Source organism: Pinus tabuliformis, chromosome 4_2, assembly GCF_031772625.1.
Source record: "Pinus tabuliformis cultivar Carrire ecotype Pingquan chromosome 4_2, CPIR1, whole genome shotgun sequence".
NCBI classification, from domain to species: Eukaryota; Viridiplantae; Streptophyta; class Pinopsida; order Pinales; family Pinaceae; genus Pinus; species Pinus tabuliformis.
In genome coordinates, this window is record NC_142304.1 from 701,101,857 (window position 1) to 701,114,979 (window position 13,123).

At 33.7% G+C, this 13,123-nt stretch overlaps 2 protein-coding genes across 2 annotated transcripts; one reads left to right on the forward strand and one right to left on the reverse strand.

Moving 5' to 3' along the window:
* Nucleotides 1–442: 442 nt before the first annotated feature.
* Nucleotides 443–879, reverse strand: LOC149171414 (SKP1-like protein 3). Its single transcript, XM_089425958.1, has 2 exons — nt 592–879; nt 443–490 (listed from the first exon to the last, which is right to left on the reverse strand). The coding sequence occupies exons 1-2, from the start codon at nt 877–879 to the stop codon at nt 443–445; spliced, it is 336 nt and encodes a 111-aa protein (XP_089282084.1).
* A 10,979-nt stretch (nt 880–11,858) lies between these two features.
* On the forward strand, nt 11,859–12,355 carry LOC149171415 (SKP1-like protein 3). Its single transcript, XM_089425959.1, has 2 exons — nt 11,859–12,146; nt 12,248–12,355. Exons 1-2 carry the CDS (start codon nt 11,859–11,861, stop codon nt 12,353–12,355), a joined length of 396 nt encoding a protein of 131 aa, XP_089282085.1.
* Nucleotides 12,356–13,123: the final 768 nt, after the last annotated feature.

A 13,123-nucleotide genomic window follows, 5' to 3' on the forward strand; every position in this document is an offset into this window, starting at 1 on the left:
ATAATAATATAATTTGTTATTTTATTTTATAAAATAAATCATGTTTTAAATTCACTAAAAACAATATGATGGAATATAATATAAAAGATAACAAGTAATTTTAAATGGGACTCTTTGGAAAGTTTTAGGCTTCATTAATATCACAAGTTTGACAACTGGGCTCTTTAGAATAGAAGTGCCTTTAAGATTTTTGAAGGTGTTGAATCCATATATGTAGTAAAAAAAACGAGTTTAAACAACACAAATCAAGATTTGGCCATCAAAATTTTGGCCAGATTCCCACCAGAAATCCACCAAAAACTCCAAAATATCAAACTTAAAAACTACTCCTAAAAAAATATCAATCTAACTAAATACAAATTTTCTTTTATTTAATTATTTTTATATAAAGAATTCATCACTCTCGATCTCCGGCCTTGCAAGGATTTCTCTTTCCAATTTCTCACTTGACAAATCCAAAAGACTCTGCATAGCAAGAAAAATCTGCTGCCTGCAGTAACATAATATAAAGCATATCAACCAGCATTCAATTACATTACTTATTGACTTTTAAAAAGATAATACTTCACATTACTTTTATGATAACATTACCTTTATCATATCCCGCAGTGTTGATATGTCCACGCTGATAAAATTCTCATCCCACTCTTTAATTTCACGTGATGTTTGAGTTGAGTTGCGTAAATGATAGTCATAGTATTGGATAACCTTTTCCAATATTGGAGTGGATACGTAAACAGGCACAGTTGCATGAGATATATCGATGAATTCTGCCATATTTTTTATCACCTTCGACTCCATTGCAATTTCTCTACCCACCCGAAAAATTTCTCCGTCAGACGTTTCCAGTGCCATTGTGTTGACCATATCGTTTCCCATTGATCGTTCGACTTAAACCAACTCAGGTCCTGTGTCCGAAGTCAAAGGGTAGAAATAAAAATCAACGTCCCAAGTCAAAGGGTAGAAATACAAATTTACGCCAGCTATTAATGTGCAGTTGACAAGAAATATAAAACATTTAGAAATGGGTAATATATATATATATATATAAGAGTTTTTTCACAGACCTTTTTATGAGTGTGTGCATTGAACCAATTTATGACTAGTTTAGAGTCACCAAATCTCTGCAGTTGCTGACATCTTTTTGCAAGGGAAAAAATAAGAAGCCTAAGGCTATTAAGCTATGCATATTTATTTGTGCCTCTCCTTAAACCCAACTTCATCTTGTAATGATGATCTTCACTTAAATACAAAACTGATCCTCTACCACAACCATCTTGTTGAGCAAATCCTTCAAAATACACCAAAGGGTAAGCCTTGTCGATGATTTCTGCGTTATTGTTCCAGTGATTATGTTTCAGTTCATCCTCAGGGATCAAGTTATAAAGTGCCACTATGTGGGAACATGTAAGATTCCAGTTTGATACCTTATCTTGAAAAATATTTTGGTTCCTTCCTAACCAAATACCCCAACAAACCAGAAGGGGCGGGTTTCATAGCTTTGAATAGAAGCATTCCATGAGCTAGGGGCATTATTATAATATTCTAATGTTATTATGAATATCAACGATATTAATAACATTAACATTAATATTAAGAACCCCTACAATGGGTGTTGGCTCCAGACAATTGTCCTTGTCATGTTGAACACAGGTGGATTAGGTGGCCACTTGGCCCATAGCTTCAACCCTCATACAGGCCGGCACACTCATATTTATACTCACGAGATGGAATCGTTTACTTGCTCCTGTTATCATACGTCATCCCTCATTGGTTCATCATGTCGCCTTATTATTGCACAAAGAGGCTTACTTTGATGGAGATGGTTGAAGTTGGCATCATGCCTCATATGCGTCCTTCTTTAAGCCTATCTCCAGACCTGATCACCAGTTCTGAACATTTATTATTGATGTTAGTTATGCTTAGTGTTTCTCTCTCGCTTGTTTATGGTCGCCATGCGTGCACCCCAGATTGCATCCACACACTCTTCAGTTGGCCTGTATCTAAGTATGCATTGGACTTCTCGAAATTGGAGGGTCAACGTAGCCATCCTCCTTTGGTCTAGCAATTTCCATCCTCTCATGCTCACATAGTGGCTCTCGGGTCTCCCCTCGACTCTCATGATTTCAGTAATGGTCCCACTCTCACGAACAATGCTCTGCTTCCTCTCAGTCAATAAGAGGTTTTAATTTATCGTCTCAGTTAGTGGATCCTTATTTCGAATGTGGGACTTTGCTTTGCCTTGTCAACCTGTGCATTATAAGACTCTAAGGCCTCTCAATGGAGTCTCGTGTCCTTCCCAGTTTGTGGGTTTCAATAGTTCATGGTTTGTGGACACTCAATTGGATTGTAGCAGTTTGAGGTTCGTGGTTTCTCTTTTGGTTCTTGATAGCTCATGGTTTATGGATGTTCGTGGCTAGTGTTTGTGGTTCACAGTTTGGAGATGTATTAGTCCCATTGCTCATGGTTTGCTAGGGAAGCTCCATCGCATTGGACGCCAAGGGCCCGAGTTTGGGGAATGCTTCTATTCAAAGCCTATGGGCCACTGCTGCTCGCCATTCATGTCCTTGGCTATCTTATTTTAAGTTTTAATGGTAAATGGGTGAAATAATTTTGTTATGGTTCGACCTACATCAAAACCCAAAACTTATCTTTTTCAGTCAATAGGAGTTTACAAGAGTCCATTCCACTTTAACTCACTAAATTGGAGCTCTTTAATTTTTACCCAAAAAAGAAACAAAAGATGAGAAAATTATGAATACTGAACAAAATATTAGTAACCTTCAACAAGTAGTTTCAGAATCCAAAAATTTACACATTCATTGATGAAAACAAAAGATTTAAAGTATATTAAATGATGTGATGATGCAAGAATGAGACCAGACAAGAAAGGTTATACTATATCTGTGAGGCTTTTGCAATATACAAAAGCATTCAACAACCCAAAAACATGTTTAACATCATCATCATAATCATATCTCTGCAAGTCCTTCCCTTCTAGTTGAGAACCAATGACCTTTACAACACAAAGTGCGTTAACATAACACCTTGTCATTGTTTGTTGTATGCCCCATGGGTATGGTTATACAAAATTTTGAGTATTAATTAATTCCCTTAATTTTGTAGTTTTTTGAGGTATTATTAACAACTACTAGATATATTTTGAGGTTTTTTGAGGTGTAATGATATATTTTAGATATATGTTGCATGGTTGCATAACACTAAAAAATGCTCAGTGCAATTGTTAATTGTATTTCTTCTTATTGGCAACTTTTACAATTCCTATTATGTTTGCATCAGCCGCCTAATAATGATTTGTCTTTTTGAATCTACAATTTTTAGGTAATCGTGTTAAAGGTGGGTAAAGGTTTTCAAGTGCCTAAAAGTTCAACATTTTTGGACTATCTTGAATACTTGGAATAGACACGTTTCAGATAAAATTTCTTTTGAACTCAAATCATACCCTTTTCTAGTGTAGAGACATTTATTTGTGAATAATCCTTTATCCAAATTCTATCTATTATTTCAACACAAATTACTTGCATACATATCCTAACATACAATACTATAAGTTATTTCAACACAAATTACTTACATGCATATCCTAACATGCAATATGAGGAAGAATTTAGGTTTTAGAATATGTGGAATAATTTATGTTTTCCTTCCATGAATCTAGTAGCTTATCAAGGTTTTTATTCAAAAAAATGTTGTTTGTATGTGAACTTTGGTAAATATTGACAAAAATTGTGTTTCTGGCTTCTCAAAGACCCATGCCAAGTCCTTTTTATTCAAATAAAGACTGTAAAGTTAAATATTTCACTTGCTCGAATGAATTGAGAAAATGTTACAAATGCATAGTTGGATCTCCTTATAATAATTTTGAATTCTGAGTGATTATATTGGTTTCTTTTTTCACAAAAGGCAATAAACAAAAGGTATCTTTACTGATCGATTTTGAACTCAGTATCCATATAGAAAATGTTACAGATGCATATCTATATCTCCTTATAATAGTTTTGAATTATGCCTAATTATATTGGTTCATCTTGTTACAAAGGTAGCTTTACTGATCGATTTTGGACTTAGTATCCATATTACTCTTCTAACAAGATCTCATTCTAGAGTGAGTTAATATGTATAAAACAACAACATGTCTTATCCTAGCTTGGAAAAGATATTCTTAGAATGCATTACTATTGTGTCAGTACAACATCATACAAGTTGTAACATCAATCAAAACCATGCCCGAAAAGAACTTCAAGGTAGAGAGGAGTGCGTGGAACTTCAAACCATTCCATGATATTTCTAACAGCCAAATGAAACATTTTTACCATGGTATTCATAGGGAGTGGGCCTATTCACATGATTAGAAGCTAATTTCCTTTTTCTCGTAGTAGCTATCCTTGTAATCCTTGTAGGGTAATAAGGAGTGTCTAGAAATTGAATCAATCACCAGATTATTGCCTTCATCATCTTGTAGGGGCTGATTCCATCCTCATTACTCTCCCACTTTCTCTTGGAAAATATGCAGGTTCTTGATTCTGATTGAGAATATGAAAGTAGGAGCATACTGAGCCATTTAACTCAATTAGAGAACCTCCCTTCCTTCATAGTAATTCAAACTATAAAATGATTTCCGCTTACTTGAACAAAGCCACTGCTGCATGTACTTTCAAGGACAATTGTCATAGGACCTCCATGTCGTTTGGTTTCTTTTCATTAAAATAAACCATATTAATTTAAAGTATGGAGGAAAACTAACGCAACACCAAAAAAATTGCTACATCAAGGATCAACAAATTTACTCCTTTTATGATTGCATAATATCATTTTGTCTCAACGCAGACAAACCAAAATTACTGAAGATACAATAAAGATTATGAGTGTATACTTCAACTTGCACAAAAATGTACTAATAGAGGGATCCTTTATAAAAAAGTTGCAAGTTTTTCTCTGTCCAACAATGAAGGCTATGTCAATTAAGTCTACATTTGGATTCTATAAACAAAAATCACAAACATTTCATCAACTTAATTAATTCTATCAAAATATAAATCAAAAATAAATCAAAATGTAATTTAAAGAAATTAGTGTACACATCGTTTTGAAGAGGAAGCAGGACTTTGACGTGACTTTGTCATGGCTTTTGAGCAATATTCATTTAAATTACTCGCCGAGTTCTCTTTTCCAGAGGAAATATTTAAATAGGTTATAGATTATATTTTTGAAGTAGTATGTACAGAGAGGAAACGTGGCAGAAGGAGAAATGACCCAAGAATCTAGTTGAGAAAAAGAATTTGAAATTAAATATAACATAACTTTTATTACCATCCTGGAAGAACTCAAACAAATTTATGAGACATCATAAAAATAGAGTCCATGAAATTTATCTTTTTATATTTAGTTGTATAAGGTATGTGATGTAAATACAAATACATATCGCTCAAATTTCCTTGTATATCAATACATTTATAAACTTTTCATCTCTTCTTGTGCTAGAAAAATGATTTTTTTCTATATTCTAACAACAACTTGAAAATTATTCCTATATATTTGCTAAAAATTCCATTCGACAAAGCATTCAACACTTTGTATTGAAAGATTTTCATATCTAAAAGAAACTACAGTTCATTTGGAAAGCTTCCTATATGTTTGCTAGAAAATTCAACAAAGCATTTAGCCCTTTGGACTAAAAGTTTGTCATAATTGGAACAATTTAGAAAAAACTAAGTTTCGTCTTCAAAGGGTTGTTCATCACGCAAGAGACACGTGTGTTCTATTTTTTCCATTTGTTCCCACCTTCTTGTTCCAATTTCTAGGTTTTGCAAACTCATATTTATCCTACATGTCAATTGTCTTTTGGAGATTTATATGGACTTATGTCAATGTTTGTATTCCTCATATATAACCATAGGATTCATTTTCATACTATAGTAGTTCATATGTTCCTTTGTCACCAAAATTTTCACCTACTTTCCATTGAACTATATCTCTAATAGCAACTCACAAATGATACAATGATTAAAGTTATAGATAATTCAATACCAACTACCTACAGATATGGTTATGTGCAAGAAGGTAATATGTGGACCCAAACATCAGAGAAAAGATTCAATGAAACCTGGATACAATGGTTAGGCTTCCTTCCATTGACAATCTCCATCATCAACATTACAACGTTGTAAACATCGACATGCTTCGTAGCAATCTATCCATTAAAATATTCTGGAGTCATGTACCCCAATGTCCCAGCTACCTAGATAGATATTTGACTCTTTTGACAATTTTTCTCTGCTATGGACTTCTAGTCCTATTCTTGAATTGATTGTAAATTATTAAGAGCCACGGTGTAATATTGTGCTGAAGTGGATAAGGGGCCTTCTGCAAAAACTCTTACACGACTGCTTCCATAGGCTAGAACCACCATTGTCTAGAGTATGGCGGGATGGAAGTGCACAAGTCAACAAAGGGACCTCGTGTTCTTCGGGGAGGACAACAACTTTGCCTACTTATCACTCTTAAAGAGCCCGCTCCCCTCCATCTAAAAAAAGAATCAATGTTTTGTCTCAACTATATTTTCTCTACTGCCGATTTCAATGGTTTATTGATGTTGACAACTTTGATCAAAAACCTTTTGTGAATCCTATGAAGAAGTATTTTTTCTTAGAACGTGCTCGCAGCCTGTTGTACAAGTGATCTTAAACTACATAAATAATTATTCTACTTATCCCTCCAAATTGCATGTTAATTAACAGATTTTGTTTGAAATTTTGAGTTTGCATTTTGTCAAACTTTTTTTGGGTTTGGTGGTTTATGCTTGATTCAATGGTTTTCTGAGACATAATCTCTTTATTTTAAACTTAGTGGAAAATGATTGCCTAATACACTAAATGCAACAATAACCCCAAATCCAAGAAATTTAAGAGGAAGTAAGGGAGAACATTTTATCAAACACAATTATAATGATATGATCTTTGTTTATTCTTCACAAGCTTGTTGTAGATGCAGATTTAGAGTGTGAATACACCCAAAACTTGGAATAAATCCTAGTTTGACATTCAGGAGTATTTTCCAGCCTCTATACAGTTGTGGGTCAGCTATACAAGGAATATTTAACAAATGTTTGCACTCAACAATGAGGAAATGAGGTGAACGTGTAGCTTACTATTGGCCACAACCTCTAGAATATGGTTGCAATCTCCAACCTTAAGAAAATTATCAGTTCTTCTTAGTGCACCCTCACTCCTCCATAATAAGCAACCCTTTTGTGTAGTGGAATGAAGAAAATTCAATCAACTAATAATAAACCACTCATACAAATAAATAGTAGAAATATATCCAAACCAGACATGGTATAAAGAGGCCTCAACCTTACAGTGTTCCTCACATTCTCTTTATTAATCCATCCAATGTACAAAGAATGATAATAGTACAAATAAATACATGAGGAAGTTGGTCTCAAGATAGTACGTCTATCTTGGACACTATGGTTGAGAAAATATCTCAACAACACACTAATCTAGGACCTTAACTAGTTTGAGAGAATATCTCAACCAACTAAGACTAAACTGACTCCTAATCATGAGGAACAAACTCAATCTAGAAAGGTAGGATTAAGTCCTAACTTTCGTGATTTTAATTAATTTAATAATTTGGACTTAGAATTTTTTTTAATGTGAGAGTGAGGCTAACATTCCCCCCCCCCAATGATAAGTCAAAAATAAGAACAGGAAAACCTCTTCCAAGTTCTCAAGTTGATCCTCAAAAAACACTGCCTAAAAAGCCACCAAAGCTGGATGCTGAAGAAACTGCTTGAAATCAACATCCTTTGTCCATTTACAAAACATTGAGAATGACCACTAGCTACGCTGATGTTGACAGCCCACTCGCGAATTTGTTGATGTCGAAAACTGCGCACTGCAACTTTTTTTGTTAATGCCCACTAGCTGAATTTGTTGAAGAACAACTCACTGTTACTTTTTCTATGTTTGAAAATAGCTCACTGCTGCCTTTGTTATCGATCACCCACTGAAAAATTTGTTGATGCTCACTCAATGATGAAAATGCCCACTGGCTGCTTCGCTGATGTTGTCGAGACTTTCAGTCTGACAACCACTGTCAATTTCATTGACATTTTCCCCTGGCAATGTAACCAAGTTGTAAGCTACATGAAAGATTTCAATTTTCATACCAACACAGGAAGATTCAAATTAGTAACATGGAAATAGGGTCATAAATACATATGATTCCCTTCTTACCCCTTTCACCCGATTCTACAAAACTAAATGCATCCTTTAATTTTGCAAGAATATCCTTCAGAATCAGCGTCTCCAGCTTTCGTGTTAAAAACTCTTTCATAGCTTCAAAATGTATCTTCTGCATTTCCACAAAAATATCGAATGAACGATGCTCAAAATCATTATGAAAGGCTTTACATGCCTCCTTGTACACATTACTTTCTGATAAAACGTCTAATTGCTTCATTAACTATAGTCTTCCCATAGCCCTGTTTAAATGTTGATAAGACTACTCTTATAAATTCAACATTTAGACAAAACTATTGAATAAGTCAGATTCACTAAACACACAGCTTATAATCACCCATCGTAGTTTTCGAAAATAGCTCTGCTTGGACTTTGAATACAGTTGCAGAGAGCAGTAACAGCCACATTTGAGAGACTCAAACCAAAATCCAATCGTTCGTGAATGGTTGCATAACTAGTGGCAGCAGGGTAATGGCAATGAAGTTGGTTGACAATTATGTTGTGGGATCCAACTACCGAAGACATTCTTCTAACATTAAATCCAATGTTGTAGATCAATGCAGAGTGGAAATTGGGGGAGTTTTTATAAAAAGAAAACACCTTACCATCTAATAAAAAGAAATATTTATTAATACTTTATTGGTGAATAAGATTTGAATTTTGTACATTTACATTGGAATGTGCTCCACTGCTAGCGATTTCTTTGCTGAAAAAATCTAGTGTTGATTATGATCCTAATTTGGGTTAAATTTCTCAGATCCTAATTTGGGTTAAAATCACCAGACCGTTACTACCTCACTGGAGCGCTGCTTGCTAAGGGAATCAAAAGTAGAGTTGGTAGTTGGCTCCCAGTTTACAAGCACCAAAATATGCGTGGATGTTGATCTAGAAAAGGGGCAATCAAAAGTGGAGTTGGTAGCTGACTCGCGATTTACATGCACCAAAATATGTGTGGATGTCGATTTAGAAAAGATCTAGAAAAGGGGCTTCCTTCTATGATTAATATCACAACAGGGGAGTGGATACATCGCCAAACCATAGATTACGAGAAAATATAATTCAAATGTTTTTTATGTCATAAATACCATCACTTTGCTAAATGTGGTCGTATGTCATGAATACGACCACTTTGCTAGAGAATGTTGCAAGACTCCTAGAAGAAAAGGGCCAAAACCTACAACAGATCAAGGATAACAATGGCAGATACAAAGAAAAGAAGGAAATAAATTGACATCGGCACCATATGCAAACACCCAAAACAAAAATGAAGCCTCACATCTATAAACCACTTTGAGGTTATTCAAAATCATGAATAAGTTGGTCAAGAGGATCCAAAGCCTAACTCGAAATGGGGAGTAAAGAAATGAAGAATATAAAGAAAAGGAAATATTAAAGGGATATGCTCCAATTGCAAGCTTCAAGTTAGATCACGTAATCTGGACAGGATTTAAGAAAATAGGTATATAGTTAAACAAGGTTAAGAAAGGCTAATTGGCAATCTCCCACAACCCCTTAATTTGGATAACATGTCGGGTAAAATTTGGAATAAAGATGGTTTTCCCAAACTTAACCTAGGAACTAGTGCATGGAAAAGTTTCACTGGCATAATATCTATAAAAAAAGAACTATTCGTTGTACTCTTTACTTTATGATAAAACGTCTAATTGCTTCATTAACTACAATCTTCCCATATCCCTGTTTAAATGCCAATAAGACTACTCTTATAAATTCAATATTAGGCAAAATCGTTGAAGAAGTTAGATTCACTAAACACACGCAGCTTATAATCACCCATCGTAGTTTTTGAAAACAACTCTGCTTAGACTTTGAATACAATTGTAGAGAGCAGGAACAGCCACATTTGAGAGACTCAAACCAAAATCCAACCGTTCCTGAACGATTGCATGAAGAGTGGCAGCAGGGTAATGGAAATGAAGTTGGTTGACAATTATGTTGTGGGATCCAACTACCGAAGACATTTTAATCTTATAACATTCAATCCAATGTTGTAGACGAGTGCAGAGTGGAAATTGGGGAAGTTGTTATAAAAAGAAAATACCTAACCTTCTAATAAAAACAAAATATTTATTAATACTTTATTGGTGAATAAGTTTTGTATTTTTTACATTTACATTGGAACGTGCTCCACTGCTATGTTGACCCTCCAATTTCAAGAAGTCTAATGCATACTGAGATATAGGGCAACTAAAGAGTGTGTGGATGCAATCCAGAGTGCAGGCATGACGACCATAAACAAGTGAGAGAGAAACACTAAGCATACCTAACATCAATAATAAATCTTCAGAAGTGGTCATCGGGTCCAAAGGCAGGCTTAAATAAGGACACATACGAGCCATGACGCCAGCTTCAGCCATCTCCATCAAAGTAAGCCTCTTCCTGCAATAATAAGGCAACATGATGAACCAATGAGGGACGATGTACGATAATAGGAGCAAGTAAATGATTCCATCTCGCGAGTATAAATATGAGCCTGCCAGCCTATATGAGGGTTGAATCTATGGGCCAAGTGGCCACCTTATCCACCTGTGGTCAGCATGACAAGGACAATTGTCTGGAGCCAACACCCAGTGTGGGGGTTCTTAATATTAACATTAATGTTATTAATATCATTGTTATTCACAATAACATTAGTATATTATAGTAATGCCCCTAGTTCGTGGAATGCTTCTATTTAAAGCTATGACTATGTAATTTGTCGTCATATCTATAGGGAAAGGAACCAGATTTCTCACAGTCTATCTAAAGAAGTAGCGCAACAACATTTTGGTACTTGGATGACATAGGAACATATAGGACATGAGTTCTACCAGTATTTTCACAGGCCATTCATTGATCTTCAGCCACAGGGGGCAGCGGCAACTTGATCCTACACAACACATAGAATAACCTCTTTTTGCAAACCTTGCTTTATGGAATGTATATATTTTATATGTTTTTTATTTGAAGTTACAATTATCTATCAATTGTTATTTGAACTCTATAAAATATTGTGGCAGCTATGACCACCAATAGTAAGAATGATCATAATCTCACATTATAATAATAATAATAATAAATAGTAAGAATGATCATAATTTCACATTATAATAATAATAATAATACGATGATCATCATGTATGTCAGTCCTTAGAGAAAATTATCATAATGATGATAATAAAAATGTAGTTCCACCAAGCTTACAAAAATAAAAACTTAATTTGACATAGAATAAATAGTAAAAATGATCATAATTTCACATTGATCATCATGTATGTCGATCTTTAAGAAGATTATCATAACCATAATAATAAAAATGTAATCCAACCAAACTTACAAAAATAAAACTTAATTTGATATAAAATAAATACTAAAAATGATCATAACATATGTCGGTGGTGGAAAAAGCTCAGTGAAAAGACTCTGTGATATATATATATATATATATATATAAATGTTTTATATTTCTCTCTCAACTGCACATTAATATCTAAGTTCAGCTCGCGTTAATTTGTATTTCTACCCTTTGACTTGGGACGTTAATTTGTATTTCTACCCTTTGACTTCGGACACAGGATCTGAGTCGAACGATCAATGGAAAACGATATGGTCAACACAGTGGCACTGGAAACGTCTGACGGAGAAATTTTTCAGGTGGTCAGAGAAATTGCAATGGAGTCGAAGGTGATAAAGAATATGGCAGAATTCATCGATATATCTCATGCAACTGTGCCTGTTTATGTATCCACTCCAATATTGGAAAAGGTGATCCAATACTATGACTATCATTTACGCAACTCAACTCAAACCTCACGTGAAATTAAAGAGTGGGATGAGAATTTTATCAGCGTGGACATATCAACACTGCGGGATATAATAAAGGTAATGTTATCATAAAAATAATGTGGAGTATTATCTTTTTAAAAGTCAATAAGTAATGTAATTGAATGCTGGTTGATATGTTTTATATTATGTTATTGCAGGCAGCAGATTTTCTTGCTATGCAAAGTCTTTTGGATTTGTCAAGTGAGAAATTGGAAAGAGAAATCCTTGCAAGGCCCGAGGTCGAGAGTGATGAATTTTTTATATAAAAATAATTAAATCAAAGACAAATTGGAAAGAGAAATCCTTGCAAGGCCCGAGATCAAGAGAGATGAATTTTTTATATAAAAATAATTAAATCAAAAGAAAAGCTGTATTTAGTTAGTTTGATATTTTTTTGGAGTAATTTTTAGGTCTGATATTTTGGAGTTTTTGGTGGATTTTTGGCTAAAATTTTTGTGGTCAAATCTTGATTTGTGTTGTTTAAACTCGTTTTTTTACTGCATATATGGATTCAACACCCTCAAAAATCTTTAAGGCACTCCTTGTGATTTTAATGAAGCTCAAAACTTTCCAAAAAGTCGCACATAAAACTACTCTTTATTTTTATATCATTGTTTTTATATTATATTCCATCATATTGTTTTTAGTGAATTTTAAAACATGATTGATATTATTTTATAAAACTGCGAATTATATTATTATATAATTATGATTGTTTTATCTTATAAAATTATTTATATTTATTAGTTTCTTTTCATCTATAAATTAAATTTAGATAAATATCAAAATTTTCAATAATATTGTTATTTATAATAACTATTTCTTACTTGTTTTGAAAATTATGTATAAATCATTGAATTTTTTGGAACTGTTTTCTTTTCTTTCTTTCTTTTCTCCCACACGTAACTCATTTTATGTATTTCTATATTTAGGAAACATTTAATTTATATGATCATCTAGTGATATAAACTTAAGGTTGTAATAAAATTCAAAACTCTTTTTTTAATTTCCATTAAGTCAATTTGTTTTCTTCT

Bases quoted from the DNA above. Each gene is read 5' to 3' on its own strand.
- LOC149171415 (XM_089425959.1), top strand. From the start codon at position 11,859: ATGGAAAACGATATGGTCAACACAGTGGCACTGGAAACGTCTGACGGA. The intron at 12,147-12,247 runs GTAATGTTATCA...ATGTTATTGCAG, and splicing joins CACTGCGGGATATAATAAAG to GCAGCAGATTTTCTTGCTAT.
- LOC149171414 (XM_089425958.1), bottom strand. From the start codon at position 879: ATGGGAAACGATATGGTCAACACAATGGCACTGGAAACGTCTGACGGA. The intron at 491-591 runs GTAATGTTATCA...ATGTTACTGCAG, and splicing joins CACTGCGGGATATGATAAAG to GCAGCAGATTTTTCTTGCTA.